This window comes from Eptatretus burgeri, chromosome 8, assembly GCF_056783735.1.
Source record: "Eptatretus burgeri isolate ZD-2024b chromosome 8, Ebu_testis_v1, whole genome shotgun sequence".
Taxonomy (NCBI): Eukaryota; Metazoa; Chordata; class Myxini; order Myxiniformes; family Myxinidae; genus Eptatretus; species Eptatretus burgeri.
The window spans coordinates 54,392,592-54,415,363 of record NC_140968.1 but is presented as its reverse complement, the minus strand read 5'-3'; the positions used below and the strand labels follow the sequence as shown (position 1 = coordinate 54,415,363).

Genomic DNA, 22,772 nt, shown 5'->3' with positions numbered 1-22,772 from the left:
TTCTGGAAACTGATTCGATGAAAAATAGCATTATGTTGCACTTTTTACGATCTGACGATGAACATTGAAGCGTGTGACAAGAACACCATTGTGATCGCAGATTCTTGTCATTTTCACTTTCTTGACACTTGGTCATGACTGAAGCTTTTTTTGGTGGTGGTGCTACTGGGTGTTTCGATTGGATGCCCATGAATATCACGTGGAGCATGAGATTTGTAATAGTGCCGTTCATGGAATACATGACTCGTGGAAAACAGGCTTTCAAGGTGTTATCTCTGTCACTTGTGCCCAGAATTGCTTGCAGACATCCTTGAGGAATGCCCCCAGGAGGCTGACGGTATAGATTCTGTGGTCGTGGTGGACAATGTGCCACAAGTGGGGCCAGACCGGCTGGAGAAGCTGCGAAATGTCATTCGTAAAATATTCTCCAAGTTCGGCGAGGTTGTCAGCGAGTTCTTCCCCGAGGCTGATGGCAAAACCAAAGGGTACGTGGCCTGGTGCACTGATTTCTTGTTTTTGTTTTTAAATCGGATTTTCCATTTCTCAGTACCTTTTGAGAGAGTTCACAATTGCCAAGACGTTATAAGTTGGCGATGCTTTGGGAAGAGGGGGTTAAAGGCCTTTTAAAATTGGTGCCATTGCCAGTTTTCATCGAAGGAGATGAATTTTCGTGGTTGCGTTGTTTTAGATGTATGATTTTGGTTCATCTTTGTTTTCTGATCTTGTGCAATGTTGTGGTGCCATGATGAAGTTCTTCGCAATAATTTCTGGTGCATGACCTGCTGATTTTAATGTACAGTGCCGCACGGGGTTTTTATTTTATTTTTCTGCTTTCACAGGTACATATTCTTGGAATTCTCGTCGCACAACGCGGCCCTCGAGGCCGTTAAAAATGCCGAGGGGTACAAATTGGACAAGCAGCACACCTTCAGGGTTAACCTTTTCTCTGACTTTGACAAGTATGAACATTCATTCACTGTGTTATTTTTCTTTGTCTTTGTATTCCACTGTCTTCCTGTTGGAATGCAAGGCCTTTTCCTCCTGACTCGATTAGTATGCTTGCTTTTGGTCATGTGCGAACACACACACACACACACACACACACACACACACACACACACACACACACACACACACACACACACACACACACACACACACACACACACACACACACACACACACACACACACACACACACACACACACACAGTATCTGTGACATCCTTGTGCAACTCTGAACTTCTATAACTTTTGATGTACACACAAGAGAAAATGTAAATGGTCCATGAAAGCATACTCAAAGTTTTGTGAATGTTGTTAAATCCACAATTAGGAAAATTGTCTTGATGGTTTGGCAATGCTGCAGGCGACTTCATCGTTAAAATCTGCACCAGGGATCATCGTAAGGTCATTAGGAGAAGGGCAAGACGATCCTTATGTGGCGATGCTGCAGGCGACTTCATCGTAAAATCGTGTGTGTACTATTTGTGAACGTCATGACAGCTGTGGAGGAACTCTGAGAAGGGTTTGAAACCGCAAAGGGCTTACCTTGCGTAGCCTTTCATGGTTGCCTTATGCAGCTTCTTCGGCGAGAAGAGCTTGGGATGAGTCAATTTTATGTACAGGGTGTCCCAAAAAATGTACTCACTCTTTAAATGATAATAAATGCGTTGTTTATTGACTTAGAAACAAGATTAATGGTAAAATGGATAAATGCATGTTTACAAATGTTCAAACTGATGACCATCACATTCCTAACGCGGACCAATGGATTCAACAGCGTTACGAATCATTTTATTTGGAACTGCAAGACATTGTCTTTCAATTTCCTCTTTCAGCTCATCGACTATTGCTGGTTTTGAGCCGTAAACCTTATCTTTGAGATATCCCCATAACAAGAAGTCCATTGGAGTGAGGTCTGGGGAACGCGCAGGGAATTCAACACTACCTCTTCGCCCAATCCATCTGTTCGGAAAAGTTGCTTCGAGATAGGCCCTTACATCACTGTGGTAGTGGGGAGGTGCTACATCTTGCTGAAAGTATATTTTTCGACACATGGACCGATGGATTCCTGCAGCAAATTTAAGTAAACATCCCCAGTGACAGTTTGGTCAAAAAAGAATGGCCCTCGGATGCCCAATGCTGATATCCCACACCACACAGTAACCCCTGGTAAGTTTAAATGGTGTTCCATAGTAACATGTGGATTTTCAGGAGCCCAGTAGGTGCAATTGTGTCGGTTAATTGAGCCATTTAACTTGAAGCTGGCCTCATCGCTCCAAACAATTTTGGATGGAAATGCTGCATCTTCTTCGCATTTGCCTAGGTACCACTCACAAAATTCTCTCTGCGGTCAGGATCGTCTTCATTTAGAGCATGGATTAATTTTGGAATGTAACTTTTACAATTAATTCGCTTCAAAATGCGATGGGCGCTTGATTTTGGGATTCCTGTCTCACGAGCCATTTGTCGTACAGATTTTCGTGGGGATCGGTGGAGGGTTTCCAGCAATTGATTTTCCTTTGCGGGGGTGGTTGATGACCGTGGTCTTCCTGAACGCTCCTTATTGATGTCATGCACAGTTCCATCTGTTTCAAACTTATCTCGGATGCGAGCAATGGTGTGTCGCGTTGATGGATCTTTGTAAAAATGTCTTCTAAATTGTCTTTGCACTTCCATGATGTTTTCATGCTTCCAGTAGCACTTTATGATAAATTTTCTTTCTTCAAAACCAAGTCGTACTTCTGCCATTATTATGGTCAATTTGATCTGAAAAAAATGAAAAATTCATTGTGTTATGAGGAACCAAAATGTGAATACATTTTTTTTTGGGACACCCTGTATATACAGTGGGGATAACAAGTATTTGATACACTGCCGATTTTGCAGGTTTTCCCACTTACAAAGCACGTAGAGGTCTGTAATTTTTATCATAGGTACACTTCAACTGTGAAAGACGGAATCTAAAACAAAAATCCTGAAAATCACATTGTATGATTTTTAAATAATTAATTTGCATTATATTGCAGGAAATAAGTATTTGATCACCTACCACCCAGTAAGAATTCCGGCTCTCACAGACCTGTTAGTTTTGTCTTTAAGAAGCCCTCCCATTCTCCACTCATTACCTGTATTAACTGCACCTGTTTGAACTCGTTATCTGCATAAATGACAGCTGTCCACACTCAATCAATCAGACTCCAACCTCTCTACAATGGGCAAGACCAGAGAGCGGTCGAAGGACATCAGGAACAAAATTGTAGACTTGCACAAGGCTGGGATGGGCTACAGGACAATAGGCAAGCAGCTTGGTGAGAAGGCAACAACTGTTGGCGCAATTATTAGAAAATGGAAGAAGTTCAAGATAACAGTCAATCTCCCTCGGTCTGGGGCTCCATGCAAGATCTCACCTTGTGGAGCCTCAATGATCATGAGAAAGGTGAGGGATCAGCCCAGAACTACACGGCAGGACCTGGTCAATGACCTGAAGAGAGCTGGGACCACAGTATCAAAGAAAACCATAAGTAACACACTACGCCGTCATGCATTAAAATCCTGCAGCGCACGCAAGGTCACTCTGCTCAAGCCAGCGCATGTCCAGGCCCGTCTGAAGTTTGCCAATGACCATCTGGATGATCCAGAGGAGGAATGCGAGAAGGTCATGTGGTCTTATGAGACCAAAATAGAGCTTTTTGGTTTAAACTCCACTCGCCGTGTTTGGAGGAAGAAGGATGAGTACAACCCCAAGAACACCAACCCAACCGTGAAGCATGGAGGTGGAAATATCATTCTTTGGGGCTGCTTTTATGCAAAGGGGACAGGACAACTGCACCGTATTAAGGGGAGGATGGATGGGGCCATGTATGTTGAGATCTTGGCCAACAACCTCCTTCCCTCACCAAGAGCATTGAAGATGGGGCGTGGCTGGGTCTTCCAGCATGACAACGACCCGAAACACACAGCCAGGGCAACTAAGGAGTGGCTCCATAAGAAGCATCTCAAGGTCCTGGAGTGGCCTCGCCAGTCTCCAGACCTGAACCCAACAGAAAATCTTTGGGGGGAGCTGAAAGTCTGTGTTGCCCAGCGACAGCCCTGAAACCTGAAGGATCTGGAGAAGATCTGTATGGAGGAGTGGGCCAAAATCCCTGCTGCAGTCTGTGCAAACCTGGTTAAGAACTACAGGAAACATCTGATCTCTGTAATTGCAACAAAGGTTTCTGTACCAAATATTAAGTTCTGTTTTTCTGAAGGCGCTGTCACACCTTGACGTTTTAGCCAGCAATGGCAACGTATAAAAATGTATGTAAAACGTTGGCGTACGCTGAAGTTTTGAGGTTTTAAAAAAAGTTTTGGTCGTATTCATAACGTGTTGGTCGTATGCATAACATAATAGTTACGGGCACAGAACGTTTCGTTGGCTTATCGATAACTTATACCAACGAATGCTTAGCCTGTTGTCGGCGTTCACAACCTATGCCCAACGATAGTTTAACTTAGGCATAGCGCGCTGCACGTATCACCGACGAACTCGTGGCGTTCTCTGTTAAAAAGCTGCTGCACGGCGATATAAATCATAACCGCCTGAAAATTGGAAGTGTCAACATCGCAGTCACACCTTGACGATTTAGCCAGCATATGCCGACCTATGAAAAATGTGTCTAAAACGCTGGCACACGTTGAATACGGTATGGGTAAGTTGTGTATACGTTAGGAGCACGCTGAAAAACAATGAAGTACGCTGTCATATTCCGTGGTACATCTCGTATGTCGTGAAATTTCAAGCATGCTGAAAATTTTATGACGTACTCGACGTATGGCTCATAAGTTCCGCATACGCTGGCATAAGTTCTCTGCGATCGTTGACACACGTCGGACACACGTTACTTGTAAGTTACTCATAAGTCAAAACACGTCGAGGTAATGTTTTGCATACCCGAAACTTAATTTTTAATTTATTGGTAATGTGCTTTGAACCTATGTGTAACGTATCTCAAACGCACATTGTCGTATGTAGATGAATTTGATTGACGTCTTCCGGACGACCACAGAACTTACTGAACGTGTTTCCCACTTACATCTACCGTATAATGGCGATTTGGCAGCGTTTAGGGGAATCGGTATATACAAATGGGCTTCACAAGAGGAACCCGTCAGTGTTCCAGACTCCATGTTGAGTAGATGTCAATGTCAGTAGTATCAGTAGTAGTAGTATTAGGTGAGCGTGTCAGTAGTAGTAGGTGAGTGTGATAGGGAGGGTGTGGGCGATGATGGATCCTCGTTGCGTCCACGAATAGGAGACTACTTTGTACCATTGTTCGATATTCTTTTCGGCTAATTTTTTTTCTCATTCCCACGATGAACTATTTTTTTTGTTTCAGTTTTGAAAGTATTCAAAACAACTTGGACAAATGCATAATGTACTAGTAATGAACACAGAACGCTTCGATAACTTATAGATAAGTTATACCAACGATTGATTAGCGTGTTTTAGGCGTCCACAACCTATGCCCAACGATAGTCTAACGTATGCATAGCGTGGCAGCGTATCGTCGAGGATTTACGTGAGGTTTTCTATTCATAGGCTGCAACTTCACTTTTAATAAATGGCTGTCACTCGCCTATTGTTTTTGGACGCTGGTGCTCGGCAATTGAAATCGTTTTCATTGAACGAGTTAAATCGCTTCCACAGCACTGCAGTCACGACACCAACAGCAGCAGGCTCAGTGCCAGCCTCATGCCAGGCTCAAGCGGATCCCTGTAGAAGGTGTACTGCTTGGTTATCCTTGGACCCAATCTGGCTAGCAGCTCATCGAACATCGCTGGGGGCATTCTCAGGAAGTTGATGAAGGATGCATGGTCCTCGTTCCGGAGTTCCACCATGAGATGGTCATATATGCCGTAATGGCGTCGCCTCCCGATCCATGGTCTGACCCAGTTCCTTCTCCTCCGTTCACGTCTTCTTCTCCCAGCTCTATTGGCACGCACCTGGTGCAGTGTCAACTCGATGAGGTCATGTTGATGTTTGAGGACAGGTAGGTATTGTCGTCTCAGCTTTGCCGTATCCTCCATCTCTCGGAATGACATGGACATGTACTCGCCATGAAGTCTAAAAAAAAAAAGACGGGTTCCTCCTGCGAAGCCCCTTTTTATATACCAATTCCCCTAATCGCTGCCAATACGCCATTATACGGTATCTGTAAGTTAGAAACGCGTTCAGTAAGTTCTGTGGTCGTCCTGAAGACGTCAAATACGTCTACATACGTATTTGTGTGAAGGACATGCTTTACAAATAATTCCCAAGCACGTTACTCATGGGTTATAAATAAGTTACGGGTACCCTAAACATTACTTTGACGTGTTTCGACGTATGAGGAACTTTCAAGTAACATGTTGCGAAGTGTGAACAACGTTCGTGTAACATGCTTACAAAACGTTACTCATAGGTTAGAAATAAGTTTCGGGTACGCTAAACATTACCACGACGTGTTTCGACTTATGAGTAACTTACAAGTAACGTGTGTCAACGATCGCATAACGTGCTTACAACTTATGGCCAGCGTAGCGGAACGTGAGTCGTACGCTGGCATACGTCGTAAAATTTCAAGCATGCAAAAATTTGAGGACAACCCAAAAGTACAACGTTTAAAGCCAGCGTACTCCGACGTATGGCAGTATTTTTCAGCGTGCTCTTAACGTATACAAAACGTACCCTAACTTATTCGACGTGTGCCAGCGTTTTCGACAAATTTTTCATAAATCGGTATACGCTGGCTAAATCGTCAAGGTGTGACAGCGGCTTCATGTATCAAATACTTATTTCATGCAATAAAATGCAAATTCATTATTTAAAAATCATACATTGTGATTTTTAGGATTTTAGTTTTAGATTCCGTCCTTTCACAGTTGAAGTGTACCGATGATAAAAAGTACAGACCTCTACGTGCTTTGTAAGTGGGAAAACCTGCAAAATCGGCAGTGTATCAAATACTTGTTCTCCCCACTGTATATATTCCTCGTCAACTGGGTTTAATTGATTAGGCGAGAGCTGATTCATTATTCTCTCCATTTACAGATGAGAGATGCGAGTCGGTCTTTGTTTTTCATTTATGTGTTTAATAAACAGGAATAATAACGGGATAGTGTGAAGAAATTCTGACTCGACCCAGCACTCAAACCCAAGGACCTCATCACTTACGCGGTGACAGCCCACTGAGCTATTGAGTCTTTGGGTATCCTCAGACTGAACTCTGGATAGCTAAAAATAATGATAGTGCTTTCTGGTTGTGATTGGTGGGGAAAAAGACAATTTTTCCACTTAGCAGATAGAACTTTGTCCCAGATTGTGCAGTAGTAGCAGTAATAGACTATCTGGTGTCCTCACCAATCACAGTTCGGGGTGCATCTATAACTAATATGAATCGGTAAAGAAAAGATCATTGTTTTCGATGAGGGATGATCTGTGATGGTGGTGAACACCTGGATTAATAAAGCATCAAAAGAGTAGAGGGTGTAAGACCAGAAAGGAGGTGGTAGAAAATGGAGACCACTGACCTGTCTGCGATGGGAAAGTGATCGGTCCATAGACTCGGCTTTTATTGTAGGAGATTACAATGACCTTAAAGGCCTTGGTTTCCATGGCAGCAAGGTGTGAGGCAGGGGCTCCAGCTTAGAGTGGAGAGCAGTACTCCACCAAGCTGTGGATGAAGATGTTGTAGGTGGACAGGAGTTCAGGTGTGCCAAGGAAGGATTTTTTACGACTGACGATGACCAGTTAGCAGCTGGCTTTGGAGGCCAACGTTAAAATGTGGTTTGCCCCAGAAAGGTGAGACCCAGGAGTATGAATGACTGAACCTCTACAAGAGGAATGCTATTGTGCTTTGTATAAAGTGTAGAGCTGGTTATCATGTGAAATTAATCTTGAGATCCCCATTCCCTCTCCCTGTATGTAAGCCTTAAGTTCTTACGTATTGAAACCTCGTATTACAAACAAGTGCACACGTTGATTTTTTTTTCCATTTGTTTTTGCTGCAGGTATATGAAAGTGACTGAGGAATGGGAAATGCCCCAAAAGCAAGAATTTAAAGATCATGCAAGTTTTTGGGGGTTTTTTTCCTTTCCTTTTCTTCCTTTTGCTTTTCCAAGTTCACAAACTATGAAAGTTGTCAAATGTTTTTTTTTTTTTCTTTTAATTCTTTGCTTTGTCTTTCTCTGTGATGTTGTTGTTATGTGCCATGTCACAATAACTCACTCTTGTGTTTCCTGCAGGGAAATCTTCGCTACTGGCTGGAGGAACCAGACTGTCGGGATCAGTACAGCGTCATCTATGATGCGGGAGACAGGACGGCAATCTTCCTCAATGACAATGTTGAACCCACTCTTCTGGAGGAGCGAGCGGTGAGACTGGCTGGTGGTGTCAGCTGCTTTGCCCAGAATTGCTTTCGAGTTTGTTGTCCCCCCCCCCCTTAATGGCACCCATTTCAAGCGGTGAGGTGTATTTTATGAGTAAATCGACTTTCCAGTATTATTATAAAATTTTGGGCACACAAAACAAATATTCTGCCTCAAAGCACCAGAAAGTTGTGCAGTGACGATCCATTTTGTCATTATGCGATTCAACATAAAAAGTGTCCAATCAAATAACTTGCACTTCTATGTGCCTTCCATTTGGAAACTTGTTCTGCAACTGCTCTTTGGAGGGTTTGTTTGTAAAGGCCTGTATGTAAATGTACAAAGTTTAACCAAAACACATGATTGGGATGAATTTATCTCCGCCACCGAAGGTGGACAGAGGTGATGTTTTCACCCCTGTCTGTCTTACTTACTTGTGTGTATGTATATATATATATATATATATATATATATATATATATATATATATATATATATATATATATATATATATATATATATATATATATATATATATTACATAGTTGAGGCTCGTGGAAGAGCTAGTACAGTGAACAGATCAGGACACAAATCATGCATGGGGGTGGCAAAAATGGATGCAGAAGGAAACTCGAAGGAGGAGGGAGGGATGGGGTAGGATTTGGGTGAGGTGCAGAAAAGATCATGGTTTAGGATTGTGGACGATCTGAGATTGTGGTGAACAGCTGTCTTGAAGACCTGGAAGGAAGGATTGAAGAGAGTGTGTAAGTTGATTCCACAGGTGATAAAAAAAGAACAACAAATGAGTGGAGTTGAGCAGTGATTCTGGATTTAGGTAATTCCACCAGAACGGGGTTTATGGTGGACCCATGTGAGTCCTGTAGAAACCTGGGGGGGGGGGGGGGCAAGGCACAGAAAGAGCAGAAAGGAGATGGTGGAAAAGAGACCACCATCCTGTCTGTGATGGTGAAGTGATAGACCCATCAACTCCGTTTTAGTGCAGGGTATTCCAATGATCTTGAAAGCTTTGGTTTTCACATCAAGATGAGTAAGATGTGATGCAGGGGAACCAGCCCAAAGGGGAGAGCAGAACTCCAAGCTGTGGATGAAGGCCTTGTAGGTGGATTGTTTGTTTGTTTGTCGTGAGCAGGATATCTCAAAAAGTTGTGGGGGATTCAGATGAAATTTGGTGGATGGTTTTTTTTGATGTGTGACAAGGACGAATTGATTCGATTTTGGGTGAAGATCCAAATACGAGGTTTTTAATTTTTCAAGTGATTCTTCACCATTGACAGGTGAGGCCAAAAACTATGTACAGCATGATATTTCAAAAAGTTTTGGACAAGTTGTGACAAAACCAGGTGGATGAGTTGGTTGAGGTGAGGATGAGGTGACAATAAGCCGATTCGATTTTGGTTGAGGTCTGGATTCAGATCCGACCTATCAGTGGGATACAAGACATAAATCATTTAGCCTAGTGGAGGTATGTGGTCTACCGAGTGCCATTCTAGTTTAGCCTTGTTTTCATTCTTTATCCCAAACCTGGTAGCTTTTTTGGGAGTTTATTTTTAAAGCTTTCTGTCCAGCATTTTATTTTTAAAGCATCAAAAAACCAAAGTTTGTTTCCTTTCCTTGGTTCTTCTTATCTGTTGTCCCTTTCATGTCCCCCCACCTTTTGTTTGTTTGCTGTGAGTGTTTATTGTTTTTATGTTCATTAAGGTCATGGGGCGTGCTCCAAACCTGGTTGCAATAGTGCAATTGCAAAGCCAATTTGAACTTTTTCTCAAGTCGAGTTTCAAATACAAAGACTATGCACTGGTGACTCAAATATCGTGCTACCCACCTTCTTCCCACCCACCCCAACCTGCTCTGTGATTTATTTGTTTTTTCAAGTTTTGACTGTGTGAGTGGAGGAAATCAGATATCCAGGAATGAAGGCGGCTTTGTATGTCACAAGCAGAGGTTGGCAAGTAAAACAGGCAGACACATTGTGTCAAATGCCTGAGACATGTCTAAGGAGATGGGGAGGTCAAAACCTGCCTGTGGCATACAACGACGCCTTAATTTCTGTAAAAACAGGGAAGTGTGCAAGACCATAAACAAGAAATGCACTGACATGCCCACTTCCACCCCCCCCCCCAATTCCCCACTCTCTTTTTCATGGCCTTTTCATCATTCTTGGGCCATGATCATCAGCGATGGACAGAAACTATTGTACGATGGTCTCCAGGTGGGACATACTTGGCGACCCACCACCAGCGGGGTATCGCACTATGGGGAGGCGAGCGTTTTGTACAGATGCAGCGGTTCAGTCACCCTGGTGTACAGCTCATAGATTTCTCACCTTGTGAGAGGTGATTTTAAAAAATATTATTATTTTTTGTCACAGTACCAATCCTGTCGATTTTATTTTTGAATAATGTGCACTGCTTAGCATTAAGTAATATCTGTATAATTTATATCTGTGTCATCATGCGATGTCATATGATCTACCAGACGTTTGTAAAGTGTGCGACACAACTTAATCAAGAGTTGTGAAAGGATGGGGTGACGTTTGAGCATGTAACTGGCTCCTTCAACTTGGTTATTGTGTCGAACAATCTCTCCATCAAAACAGTCTCTTGGGTACCCCAGACATTTACAAACAAGAGAGTCCATAGAACACCTTACTTCATGCAGTCTTGAGAGAAAAAAAAGGACTTGGCAGGAGGGAGGGTCTTTTAACCTCTTCCTTGTTCAGTTTCTGAGCATGATCTCTTTTTTTTCCCCCCCCCCTTATGAGCCCCCATTATGTCTGAATCCCGAGGTTCCCCCACCGGATTAGACGGCAGATATGATTGGTCAAGATGACATAAAATGGTGTAATATTTTGTCCAAGTACTGCGAAACAGAAGGGTTTTGAAAGTGTCAAAAAGGCAATTTGTGTTCTTCAGTGTTTAAGTTTATATAATTCAATTTAAATAAAAGAAAGCTTTTGAAGGTTGGAGAAAACAAAAAAAACTTCCTGGAAGTTTACCGCCATCGATGCAGAATTTTTTAGCACGTTGCATTAGTTCTTCGTGTCTGCCATTTGTGTATTTTATGATGTCTTTAAAAACAGTAAGCTTCCTGTTTGGAATGATTTTAAATCCTGTTCGACTGTCAGATAAGTAGACAGAGTAAAAAAAAATTACCTTCCTATATGCGCTTGGGACGAGATTTCATACAATTTACCAAATTCAGAACCAAAGTACTGCTAAAATGCAGATTCATGTTCTGATTCATGTTCAAAATACAGCATTAAATTGAAATGAAGTTGTTCCTTATTCATAAACTGATGTTTCTCGACAGACAGACAAAGGGAACCAATTGCTTAACCGTGCTTTTTGCTTCACTCATGCGGGGTAATAAATGCCTTCAGATTGCTAGTTCGTCATGATGTTTCGATTCCACAGACATATGCAACACATCGTGACATGCAACATGGCGGTCCCACAAGTCCTGAAGATGAGTCGTACCTATTTCCACTTGAACAATGTGCTGCTTGCATCATATTATGGGTTCTTGTGGAAGGTCACAAGCCATGTGAAAAATCTGTCCACAAAACGATCAATTGTCCCTGGTGTGCATTGAATATCACACTTTGAGAAATTGACCAGTGGAACGTGGTATGCTCCACTGAATTATCACCTTTCGTCATATTTACTACAAATGGAAGAGTTTTGGTCTGGTGGACAATGCATGGACCATTAAAAGTCGTCATTCCAACTCTCCATCGCGCTGATAGTGATATTGGTGGTGTTTCTCTGGCGTGATCGGGGTGCTTGATGTAATCGAAAGTCTCTTTGTAATGACATCAATATCGAGGCATTTTGGCATTACGGATGCATTCTCTAAAAGAACTGCTTCTGTATCAGGAAAGATTGGTGGAAAGTTCGGGATCCATGATCGCACCATCTATGAGGGCCCATATTATCCAGAACTGCTTTGCAGAACATGACTGTGACTTCACACACTTTCTTTGGCCACTATAAACTTCTTATCTCAATCCAACGAGTACCTGTGGGATAATTTATTGAAGCATCTGGGGCGATCCAGAGCTGCCTTTCCATATGAACCATATTTGGATGTCATGATGTTTATCATACAATTGGCATCTCTGTTGGTCCGACCAAAAATTTAAGATTTTCTTCTTCTTTTTACCTTTTCATTCTGGGCTCCGGTTATTTTAACTACGAGATGTGTCTGACTTCATTGGTACCCATCTCCTTAGGTACTTGGTGACGTTCTCTCCAGCCTTGGACACACGGGATGATCCGCAAGCCATCATCATCTGGGACATCCGCACGGGCATAAAGAAACGAGGCTTCCATTGTGAGAGTTCGTCTCATTGGCCTATCTTCAGGTACTGCAATGAAAACCTTCTTTATACTTTTGATTTTTTTTATATCCTCGTGGAGGATCTCTAAGTCTTACTCATGTTGTTGTTCTTGTGCACTTTTTTGTTTCACAGCCTACAGTTTTCTTCGAAACTTCCTGAAACTTGGCGTATATATGTAAAAATACCCTGCGCAGACAGTACCCGTCTCCCATTTTGAAAATTCCTCCTAGAAAAAAAAGTTGTGACATCAAAATATCTCCGCTAATGGAAATTGCCTAAATATATTATCTCCAAAATTAGGCAAGCTTTTTGAATTCTGTTTGCGGGAATCGAACACGGCATTAGCAGAGATGAATTACCGCACATATGATACATCACTATGACGCCGTATCAATTTTTATGACATCATTCCTATTTTTTTGTTTCACAACCCAGAGTTTTCATCGGATCTTCGTGAAACTTGCCATGTATATGCAGAAAGCCCATGCGCAGGCAGGAACCATCTCCGATTTTGGAAATTCTTCCTAGAAAAAAAGGTTGACGTCATATCGCCGCTAATGGAAATCGCCTATAGCCCTATACCATTATCTCCGAAACTAGCCAGCTGTTTGAATTTTGTTTGCGGGAATCAAGCCGGGCATTCGCACAGATAATTATTTATCGCAAACCTGATACATCACAATGACGTCATATTCGTTTTTATGACGTCATCATTAAGATGACGATGATCTTAGCTCATTCGAGCTTGTTTAATCAAATGCTGCCTTTGCTCTTTTTATTTCCGACCGATGTGCACTGGAATTTGATTTTGATTTTTTTTTCCCGCCAGGTGGAGTATTAATGGGAGATACTTTGCCCGCATGACGATGGACACTCTCAGCATTTATGAAACTCCAGTAAGTGTCTTATTATGGGAATCTTTGCTGACATACAGCCACAGCTTTGCTTTCAGGCATTTCTCTATTGATTTGGCAATCTGTTGAATGAAGTTTGAACAATTCCACTGGAGGATTGAATGAACCTGAAATTTTTTTTTTTTTGCAGTCCATGGGACTTTTGGATAAGAAAAGCATAAAAATCGTCGGTGTAAGGTGAGTTTTGACGCCAAAGGTGTTGTTAACTGTTAAAGGTTGTATATTTACACTTGTGGCCTCTGTACCCTTTGGGCCTTATTATTAAACTTGTCATCTTGCAGATTTGGTGTTTATGTCAGGCTGTTTTCTGTAAGTATATCATGGATAAAGGTCTTGGCACACTTTCCTCCAATGTTATTTATATGATGAACCAAAATCCTTCTCTTTTTATTTTTATTTTAATCATCAACAACGTTCACCTTCGCTTTAATTTTTTTGAATCGAATGAAACTCTAAATATTTAATTCCCATTGAAATGGAATGTCTCACCAACTGAAAGTTGATGACGTATGACAAGAAAGAGTGAATCAAAGAGAAGTTGAAGGAATTAGAGTTTTGAAGGAAAGATGTAATAATTAAAAGTAGTGGTTTTGGTGAAGAAATGACTAAAATTAGTAAAGTTGAGAAATTTATATTTTGAAATGGTGGTTGCAATAGAGAAAGGAATAGATGTCAAGATGTTGGCAAATTTTAATCCTTAATAAATGGATGAAAGGCTAATGAACAGTTTGAATTTGCCTTACCAGTACACCCACTCCCAACGGGAGCAGCAGGAAGGGTCATGTTGTTGTCCTTCCTGGGGTAGATCGATTTCAGTAGATCTCGGCTTGGTTTCAATAGTCTGTGCGATAAGCTTATAATGTCACAAGGGCATTGAGTTGCCTCCCTTCAGTTTATTGTTGAACAGCAGCAGTGACTGCTTAATGGGGAACCCAAATACAAATTTTGTTTTCTTTCTGAAAATGCTTGAAAATCATTCATGACGGACTAATTTGAACTTTACATAAATAAACTGTGCATGTCAAGCTCGGATTCCGATACTGATTCCACCATCATTAGCAACTCTGAAGGTTCTCAGTATGTTGAAACTGATGAGTGGGATTTTGAAGAAACTATTGAAGACAAAATTAATGATGGAAACACTTTCGGGGGGATTGTGGAGCCGTATCGTTTTTTAGCCTTGTGCGAGCAATTCAGACGAAGAAGGCTGGAAGTGAAGATGGGGATGTTAAAAAGATCAAAACGCTGGTCATGTGTTAACTACAGCTCAGTAAGGTTTGCTTTTTGTTCAATTAATGGCTTGTAAGGGAGGGGTTTTGTATTAACGGATAAATCCATTTATGTATTACTCGAGCAGAAATACCCATTGTCACCCAGCAGACTTTGACACTGCAGACAAAATGGGCAACGTGCTTTGTCCCACTGTCACAGGCTGACCAGGTGTCTTGTATGTTACAGGATTGTCCTGTTTCATACTTTCCCGAGACGCCATTTGTGTCCGTGCCATGTCCCACCGTCATGTTCGTGAGGTGGTGCTCTGGTGGAGAGGGGGTGTGGTGTGGGGTGGTGGGGATTATGGGGGGATGGTGGAGGGAGGTTTGGGGGGGTGGTGTAGGATGGTGGAGGGGAGTGTGATGGGGGATTGTGGAGTGTGGGGTTGTGGGGGTATGGTTGATGGTTGGGGGGGGGGGGAAGGAACCCTGAAAGTTTAAATGTCCTCGATCAAATCCTCTCGGAGGAGTAGATGATTATATACATATTTTCTCTCCACTATAAATACATGGTGGTTCATTTGATTTGTAGAAATGTGTTCATGAGATAATTATTTTTAAGGTGCTGTTGTAACTTCCAGGCAATGGTAATAGGTGTTTGATTAACCGCTTCAATCGTCCGTATACATGTGGTGGTCGTTGGGTAGAGATGGTGGTGGTGTTTCGAGCGATGGCTGTTTCTTCTGCTTGATCATGGGGATGGCATCCTCTCTCAATCGTAGCCCATAACCGCATGATCGAGCCATCTCTGTTGTTTCATAACGGTGCTCTGTAAAATGTTCCGAGCACGAAAGCGAACATTTTCTCGGCCCGATCCACACTGAAGTATTTTGGACAACCCTCGTGAAATTCCTGGCAAATTTAGGGTGTTTTGGCTGTTGGTGTGGCATGAAACCGTCTTGGTTTGTATTGCTACAACATCGACTCGACATATTTGTGGAAAATCGAAAATTATTTGCCGTTTGACATAAATCGTAGCACGATAGAACCTGTATACAGTACAGAAGTTGTGCTCATCTTCATGGTGTGACACCATTACTAATCTTAAGAAGATTAATTTTATTTTTTTTATCACAAATTTACCTACTTTATAGATCGGAAAAAGACACTCATACTTTGTAGGTTATCAAGGGATAGATTAGTGTCGGTGGTCTGAGCGTTTGGGTTCCCCTTTAAAAAGGTAATCACATGTGTTTGTGCTTTATAATCGTCTTACTGCCGGCAGGGGTGTCCCATGACATGCCACAATAAGCTATTTATACATGTTACCATGGTGTTTGTCCAAGGAGAAAAAACCCCTTTGGGAGAGGGGATATTATTGGTATTCATATTGTTTTGTAATAACATTAATATTATGCTTTTATCATTGGTGGTGTTCTTACTTTTGGTATGAGAAGCGGCCTTGGAAAAACGCCACAATTAGCCATCTTAACACGGATTTTGTCCAAGGTGGAAAACATCCTTGGGAGGGGGGGAAGGGTGGCAAATGAAGTCGCTGCAACCTCCATCGTGTGATCCTGAGTCCTCCTGTCAAGTTTGGTTGAGATGGATAAATAACGACCGAATGTATCGTGGTCAAAAAACCACAGACAGATCAAGCTATTTGAATGATACAAAGCCAAGTGTGCAAATTAGTTTTGTGATTGTGATACCAGATGTCTCAGTGCTATGTTAGTCAAGATGACAAAGGGCAGCACGACGTCGTCTGTGTGTTTGCACACAGTGTGTGCAGAGCTGTCGTCGTGCTATAAATGTGAAGGCGACCAGTTCCTGCTCAATAGAGTGACTGGAGATGAGCGTTGGGTGCACCATTATGATCCAGAGAGTAAGAGACGATCAATGGTGTCCCGCCACCAAGGATCACCAGCAGCAACAAAAAAAAATCAAGACGCAAGCATCTGCCACGAGAGTCCGACTTGCATTGAGGCCAGGCCATGAATAGGGGAACATGAAAGCTGTTTTTTGGAACATGAAAGGTATAGTCTATTTGGAATTGATGACAAAGGGTACCATCATTAACTCTGATCATTACATTGATACTCTAAAGAAGCTGAAGACACGGATTCGGATGTTTTGTCCCGTGACATGCAGATGGTTCTTCTCCAGCATGACGACACACGGCTTCCACAAGTGCACGAACAATTGCGGCAATTGGTCGCTTCGCTTTCACCACTTCACACCACCCGCCATTCAGTCCTGAATTGGCTCCGTCAGATTTTCATCTATTCTTGAAACTTAAGGAACACTTTAGTGGAGAACATTTTTCTTCTGATGTCAAGGCCACGCTGGTTAAGTCAGCAGGACGCACAGTTCTATATTAACAACATTACGAAACTACTTGAATGGCAAAAAATGTGTGGACCACATTGGTGATTATGTTGACTAATAAATATACATTGTGGTGGAATTAAGATTGATGTTGGTATCTGACCTTATTTCATTTGAATACCTTTACCCTTTTTTGGAGAAAAAACAAAAAAACAGTAGGAGGCATTGCTTTTCAACATGCATTTGTAGTTAAGTAATTACACGGTCTTGAAGCTCCATGAAGATGTCACCTTTTTGGAGGAAAATGAAAGCTGAGGTCAACCTTTTGTGAGGAATAAAAAAGAAAATAATTTTGGTTTTCACCATATTAATCAACATTGGGAAAGAGTGCGTCACGACCTGTATTCCTGATCCGCTATGGTATATGAATGAGACTATGAAATGAGGGGTTTTTTTTCAAGGTTTGCTGCTTGACAGGGACTTCTTATGGTCACCGGCGGACAACGTGATTGCTTATTGGGTGCCTGAGGATAAGAACATCCCAGCACGAGTGACCATAATGGAGATACCGTCACGCAAGGAGATTCGAGTGCGAAACCTCTTCAATGTGGTTGACTGCCGTCTGTACTGGCAGCGGCAAGGGGACTTCCTTTGTGTACGTGTGGATCGCACACCCCGTGCTACGCAGGTTGGACTTCTGATCTTGCTATTATCAAAATACCAAAAATAGAATACATGTATTTTTAATATTCCCTTCCTCATGGAAAAATTATTCTGCTGATTACTAAGAATTGACATCCATTTATCAGGAAATCACCATGGTAAATCGTAGGGAGCACAATTATTGTGGTTTTTTTGTTGTCGTTTTTTACTTACGAAATCTAAAGATTTCGGAAGTATATTGATGACTTCCGTCCTCTGTTTGTGTGTTTGTTTGTGTGTGTGTTTGTTTGTAGGCACGATAACTCGAGAACGGAAGAAGCTACCAATGTCAAATTACACCACGTGATTCAGGAGGGTGATGGCTTGCGCTGATTAGATTTTGGTCAAAATCGGTCAAAGGTCAAGGTCACAGTGAGGTCAAACATAATTCCGTAAATTCATGTGGAGAAATGGAGTACTTTTGCTTCGGTCAACGTTACGAGTTCGTTTTAACTTAGATTTTAATTATGTCTTCGATTATTGCGATCGCTTAAGGCCCGGTCACACCTTGATGTTTTAGCCAACGTATGCCGATTTTTTTGAATTTTTTTTTCTAAAACGCTGGCACACGTTGAATACGTTATGGGTAAGTTTTGATAACATTGAGAGCACGCTGAAAAACACTGCCATACGTCGTACATTGGCTTTAAACGTTGTACTTTTTGGTTGTCCTCAAATTTTTTCATGCTTGAAATTACACGACGTATGCCGGCGTATGACTCACACGTTCCGCTACGCTGGCCACAAGTTGTATGCACGGTCTGCGATCGTTGACAGACGTCAACACATGCTACTTGCAGCAATGCCAACCCTCCCGATTTCATCGGGAGGCTTCCGAAAATTCACCCAAACTCCCGCCCTTACGATCACTATCCTTATCCTCCCGAAATTTTGATATTTTTGCACTGTTCACTAATCAGAATGTACTGGTATGAGAATTGAATGAAAAGCATCGTCTGCTACGTATAGCATGTGGTAACTCCATAACGTTCGCTGCTACCAAATTGTACGTAAAAAATTGCAAATTCAAATGAGGAGCAGCGAAACATTGGGTCTGGATCTCGCTTATGCGATCATGCACTGAGATTTAGTGCATGCGGTTTGTGTGCAATACAGTGCATGCGGTATGTATGCACAGTGTATATGCATGCGATACGCTCACTGCATGCAGCTGGGCCCGTACCAGCCCGGCGGTCGCGACCACCGTGCGGTGTTTAATTTAACAGCCGCTACAGTTCTACGAGTCGCGCTGCAGCTGTGGAACATCGACTTCGAAGTTACCGATGCTTCAAGCCCTCGATGTTGATTACGAAATGGCAGAAAAGAAGCTTACGAAGACCAAGAAATGGTCTCAGAAGTACAAGACCGAATACAGTCTCCAATACCCGTGTATTCGAAAGTCTGAAAGAGGAATTCATCATGCGTATTGTACAGTATGCAGCGTTGATATTTCAGTTGAGCACGGAGGTCGCGATGATATTCGGAAGTACGTTGGAAGCAAACGGCACACAGACATTGCAAAGGAGAGATCTTCGAGCACGAGTACCGGTACACTTCTGAATTATTTCACCAAACAAGGGACAAGCGAGGAAGAGGATGTTACCCGAGCGGAACTTCTCTTTAGTGGATTTATTGTGGAACATAACTTGCCCATATCAGTCTCAGATCATGCTGGACCTCAATTTCAAAAGATGTTTCCAGATTCAAAAGTTGCTTCAAAGTATGGATGTGCAAGAACAAAAACTTGCAAGATGTGCAAGATGTGCAAGAACAAAAAAAAAAAAAAAAAAAAAAAAAAAAAAAAAAGAACAAGAACAAAGAAGAAAAAAGAACACTGGTCAACAATTTTTTACTTTCTGAATGTTGTCTAGATTTCTACAAGTGAATTAGGGTATTCTGGCACTGCTGAATCAGGAAATGGCATCCGTTTCTCTCCATCAGGTCAGGTTTTTGTGCTAAGTTGATTTGAAAAAATCAGATCTTGTGACAAAATCAATTACATTTTTGTGGCATTATCAGCTGATTTTTGTCAACACATATCATCCTAAACATGTTTTTAAGAAAAAAATGTTTTGCCAACAACATTTATTGATTACATGATAGAAACATCGATTACTGTCATCTGAATGGTGGGCATTGATAAAGGTAAGTACAAGTAAATTGCATGTTGCGTCACCACTGTTCAAACTTCAGGGCTTGAACTTCCGTTTCTTCGAACTCCTGGAATGTTCAGCGGCAGGGAGGTCTCTCTTCAGATTCCAACAGTAGTCAGCCATCATGACTGCGTCCCAGCGACCCTGATACCTGGTCTCCATCTCCTTCATGTCTTGATGGAATCTCTCCCCCTGCTCGTCACTCATTGAACCCAGGTTCTCAGGAAACCGGTTCATATGTGAAAATAGGTAGTGCATCTTGATGCTCATGTTGCAGCCCAGGTTTCTGAAAGCAGTCAGCATGTTGTTGACAAGTTCTGCGTAGTTTCTGGCCTTATTGTTGCCAAGAAAGTTCTTCACTACCAAAACAAATGTCTTCCACGCTTCCAGTTCCACTTCCTTCATTGAGTTTTTGAACTCTGGATCTCTGATGAGCTGACGGATCTGAGAACCATCAAAGATGCCAACTTTCAACTTCTCCATGGTCAATCCTGGAAAAGCCTGGCACAAGTAAGTGAAGCAGTCACCATCTTTGTCCAGAGCCTTGGTGAACTGCTTGATTAAGCCGAGCTTGATGTGCAGCGGTGGGAAGAGTATTCTGTCTCTGTCCACCAGAGGGTCGTTGATGACGTTCCTTTCTTTGCATGGCACCAATTCCTCCCGCACAGGCCAGTCCTTCTTCGTGTAATGCTGAGCACGGTCCCTACTATCCCACATGCACAGAAAACATGGGTACTTGGTGAAGGCAGACTGTTGTCCCAACAAAAAGTTCACCATCTTCAGGTCAACACAAATAAACCACTTATGCTGATCATAACCAATTTTCTCCAGCACGTACTTCACCGCTTCATACTTCTCCTTCAGTATAGTCGAGTGAGCGATGGGTACAGAGGCAAACTGGTTGCCGTTGTGTAGCAGAACACATTTCAGTGATCGCTTGCTGCTGTCAATGAACAGTCTCCAATCTTTGGGTTCGTACTGTGGCACTCCAAGCTTGAGCAGAAGCGCATGTCATAAATTGGCGCATGTAGGTATTGTACATTCTTCAGAGTTCGTTATTTCAAGAAATACAACTTTTTTGTATCACATTATTACAAAATCTGCCCCATTAACTTTAGTTTTGATCCACGAACTTTATGCTTTGCCTCACCAATTTTTGGAAGATTTTGAGGTTTTATGACTTCAAACTGATCCCTTTTCGACATAATCACCTAGAACTATCGTACCTGAATACTTCTTGTCATTAAAATAATTATTTCCAATTAAAACAATTATTTGACATGACATTTTACCCCCACCAACTTCTTCTAAAATGCTCCACACATGCGTACATGTGAACAAAAATGTAAAAAACGACATGTGGCCATATCTCAAAAACTTGACCTGATTGAACAAAACTAATGTGAGTTTTGGATTCAGCGCATCAGATTCGTCCTAAATCAGCTTAAAAAATGCAGACAACAAATTTGTTGTTGACCAGTGTAATTGGTGAGTTGTCAAATGTTACTGCTTCATCTATTGCCGATATTGCTAGACTAGCTCCATTTAGCCTAGCTACAGACGGTAGCAATGACAGTGGTGAGGCCCAGCTATATCCTGTCCTGATTTCGTACTATGACAACAGTGCTGGGATTGTGAAGCAAGGTTTGCTAAGTTTGCCTGCGTGCAAACAAGATTCCACTGGAGAAAACATTTTCAAACTGCTTGATCATGAGTTCAGTGACAGGAAAATTCCGTGGGGAAATTGTGTTTCCTTTTGTGCTGATAATGCCTCTGTCATGGTGGGCAAGCACAAAGGAGTCGCTGCTTATATCCACAAACAAAATCCAGAGTGCAACATCATGGGATGCCCTTGCCATATGATGCACAATACGGCCAAGAAGGCGGCTCAGGCCTTACCCATTGAATTAGATGACTTTCTCATCGATATTTACTACTACTTGGACAAAAGTAGTAAACGCGTCAAAGGAGTGAAAGCACTGCAAGAACTCTGTGATGCCCCGACACAAGATTCTGAAGCATGTCGCAACAAGGTGGCTGTCCCTTGGTCAGTGCCTAGACAGGCTGATTGAACAGTGGGAGCCACTTCGCCTCTTCTTCAAAGAAGAAGTACGAAGAAAAATGCAACCAACTGTAGCCAAGACTCTAACAACGAGCAAGAAGGACGGCACTGTATCTACTGCCAGTACTGGCACTGCAGGATCAAGCACTCGTGGAGCAGCATTCACCACTACCACTGCAGTATCTGCTGCGAAGAAGACAGCAGGGACAGCACCAAAACCAATGCTGAGAGCAGGTAGCATCACCGGCCCTTCATCACGTTCATCTACAAAGTAGATTCCTTCAGAGTCGAGAAAGACTGTGATAGTCCCATCTACAGGCAAAGAAGGACCCAAGTTAAGTTCTGCTTTTGCCAAATCACTTGATAGAAGCTCAGCAAAACCTTCGAATCAGAGGTCTTCTTCCTTGGCTGCACCTACCTCAAGCTCTCTCCTCAAACGTAAAATTGGATCTGGTACTACGAGTCTGACCTCTTCTGCTGGCAGTAAACGCAAGTGTGATCGCCCTGCGGCTAAGTGTACTACGAGTTCTACAACTAAAAGCGCATCTTCCTCAAACACTGTGCAGGAATCTAGAGAAAAACGTGTCAACAGGATGTTCTTGTCTCCACAAACAAAACTCTATTGTTTCTTCCTTCGATATGCTAACAAGC

At 42.3% G+C, this 22,772-nt stretch overlaps 1 protein-coding gene across 1 annotated transcript in view; it reads left to right on the top strand.

Moving 5' to 3' along the window:
• Positions 1–22,772, top strand: part of EIF3B (eukaryotic translation initiation factor 3 subunit B) — a 71,530-nt gene that overhangs the window by 4,574 nt on the left and 44,184 nt on the right. Inside the window, exons 2-10 of the mRNA XM_085892115.1 lie at positions 293–485; positions 840–959; positions 8,035–8,092; positions 8,269–8,397; positions 10,588–10,745; positions 12,644–12,775; positions 13,581–13,647; positions 13,796–13,842; positions 17,682–17,892. Coding sequence (XP_085748241.1) covers positions 293–485; positions 840–959; positions 8,035–8,092; positions 8,269–8,397; positions 10,588–10,745; positions 12,644–12,775; positions 13,581–13,647; positions 13,796–13,842; positions 17,682–17,892 — 1,115 coding nt within the window. The remainder of the gene's footprint in view (positions 1–292; positions 486–839; positions 960–8,034; positions 8,093–8,268; positions 8,398–10,587; positions 10,746–12,643; positions 12,776–13,580; positions 13,648–13,795; positions 13,843–17,681; positions 17,893–22,772) is intronic.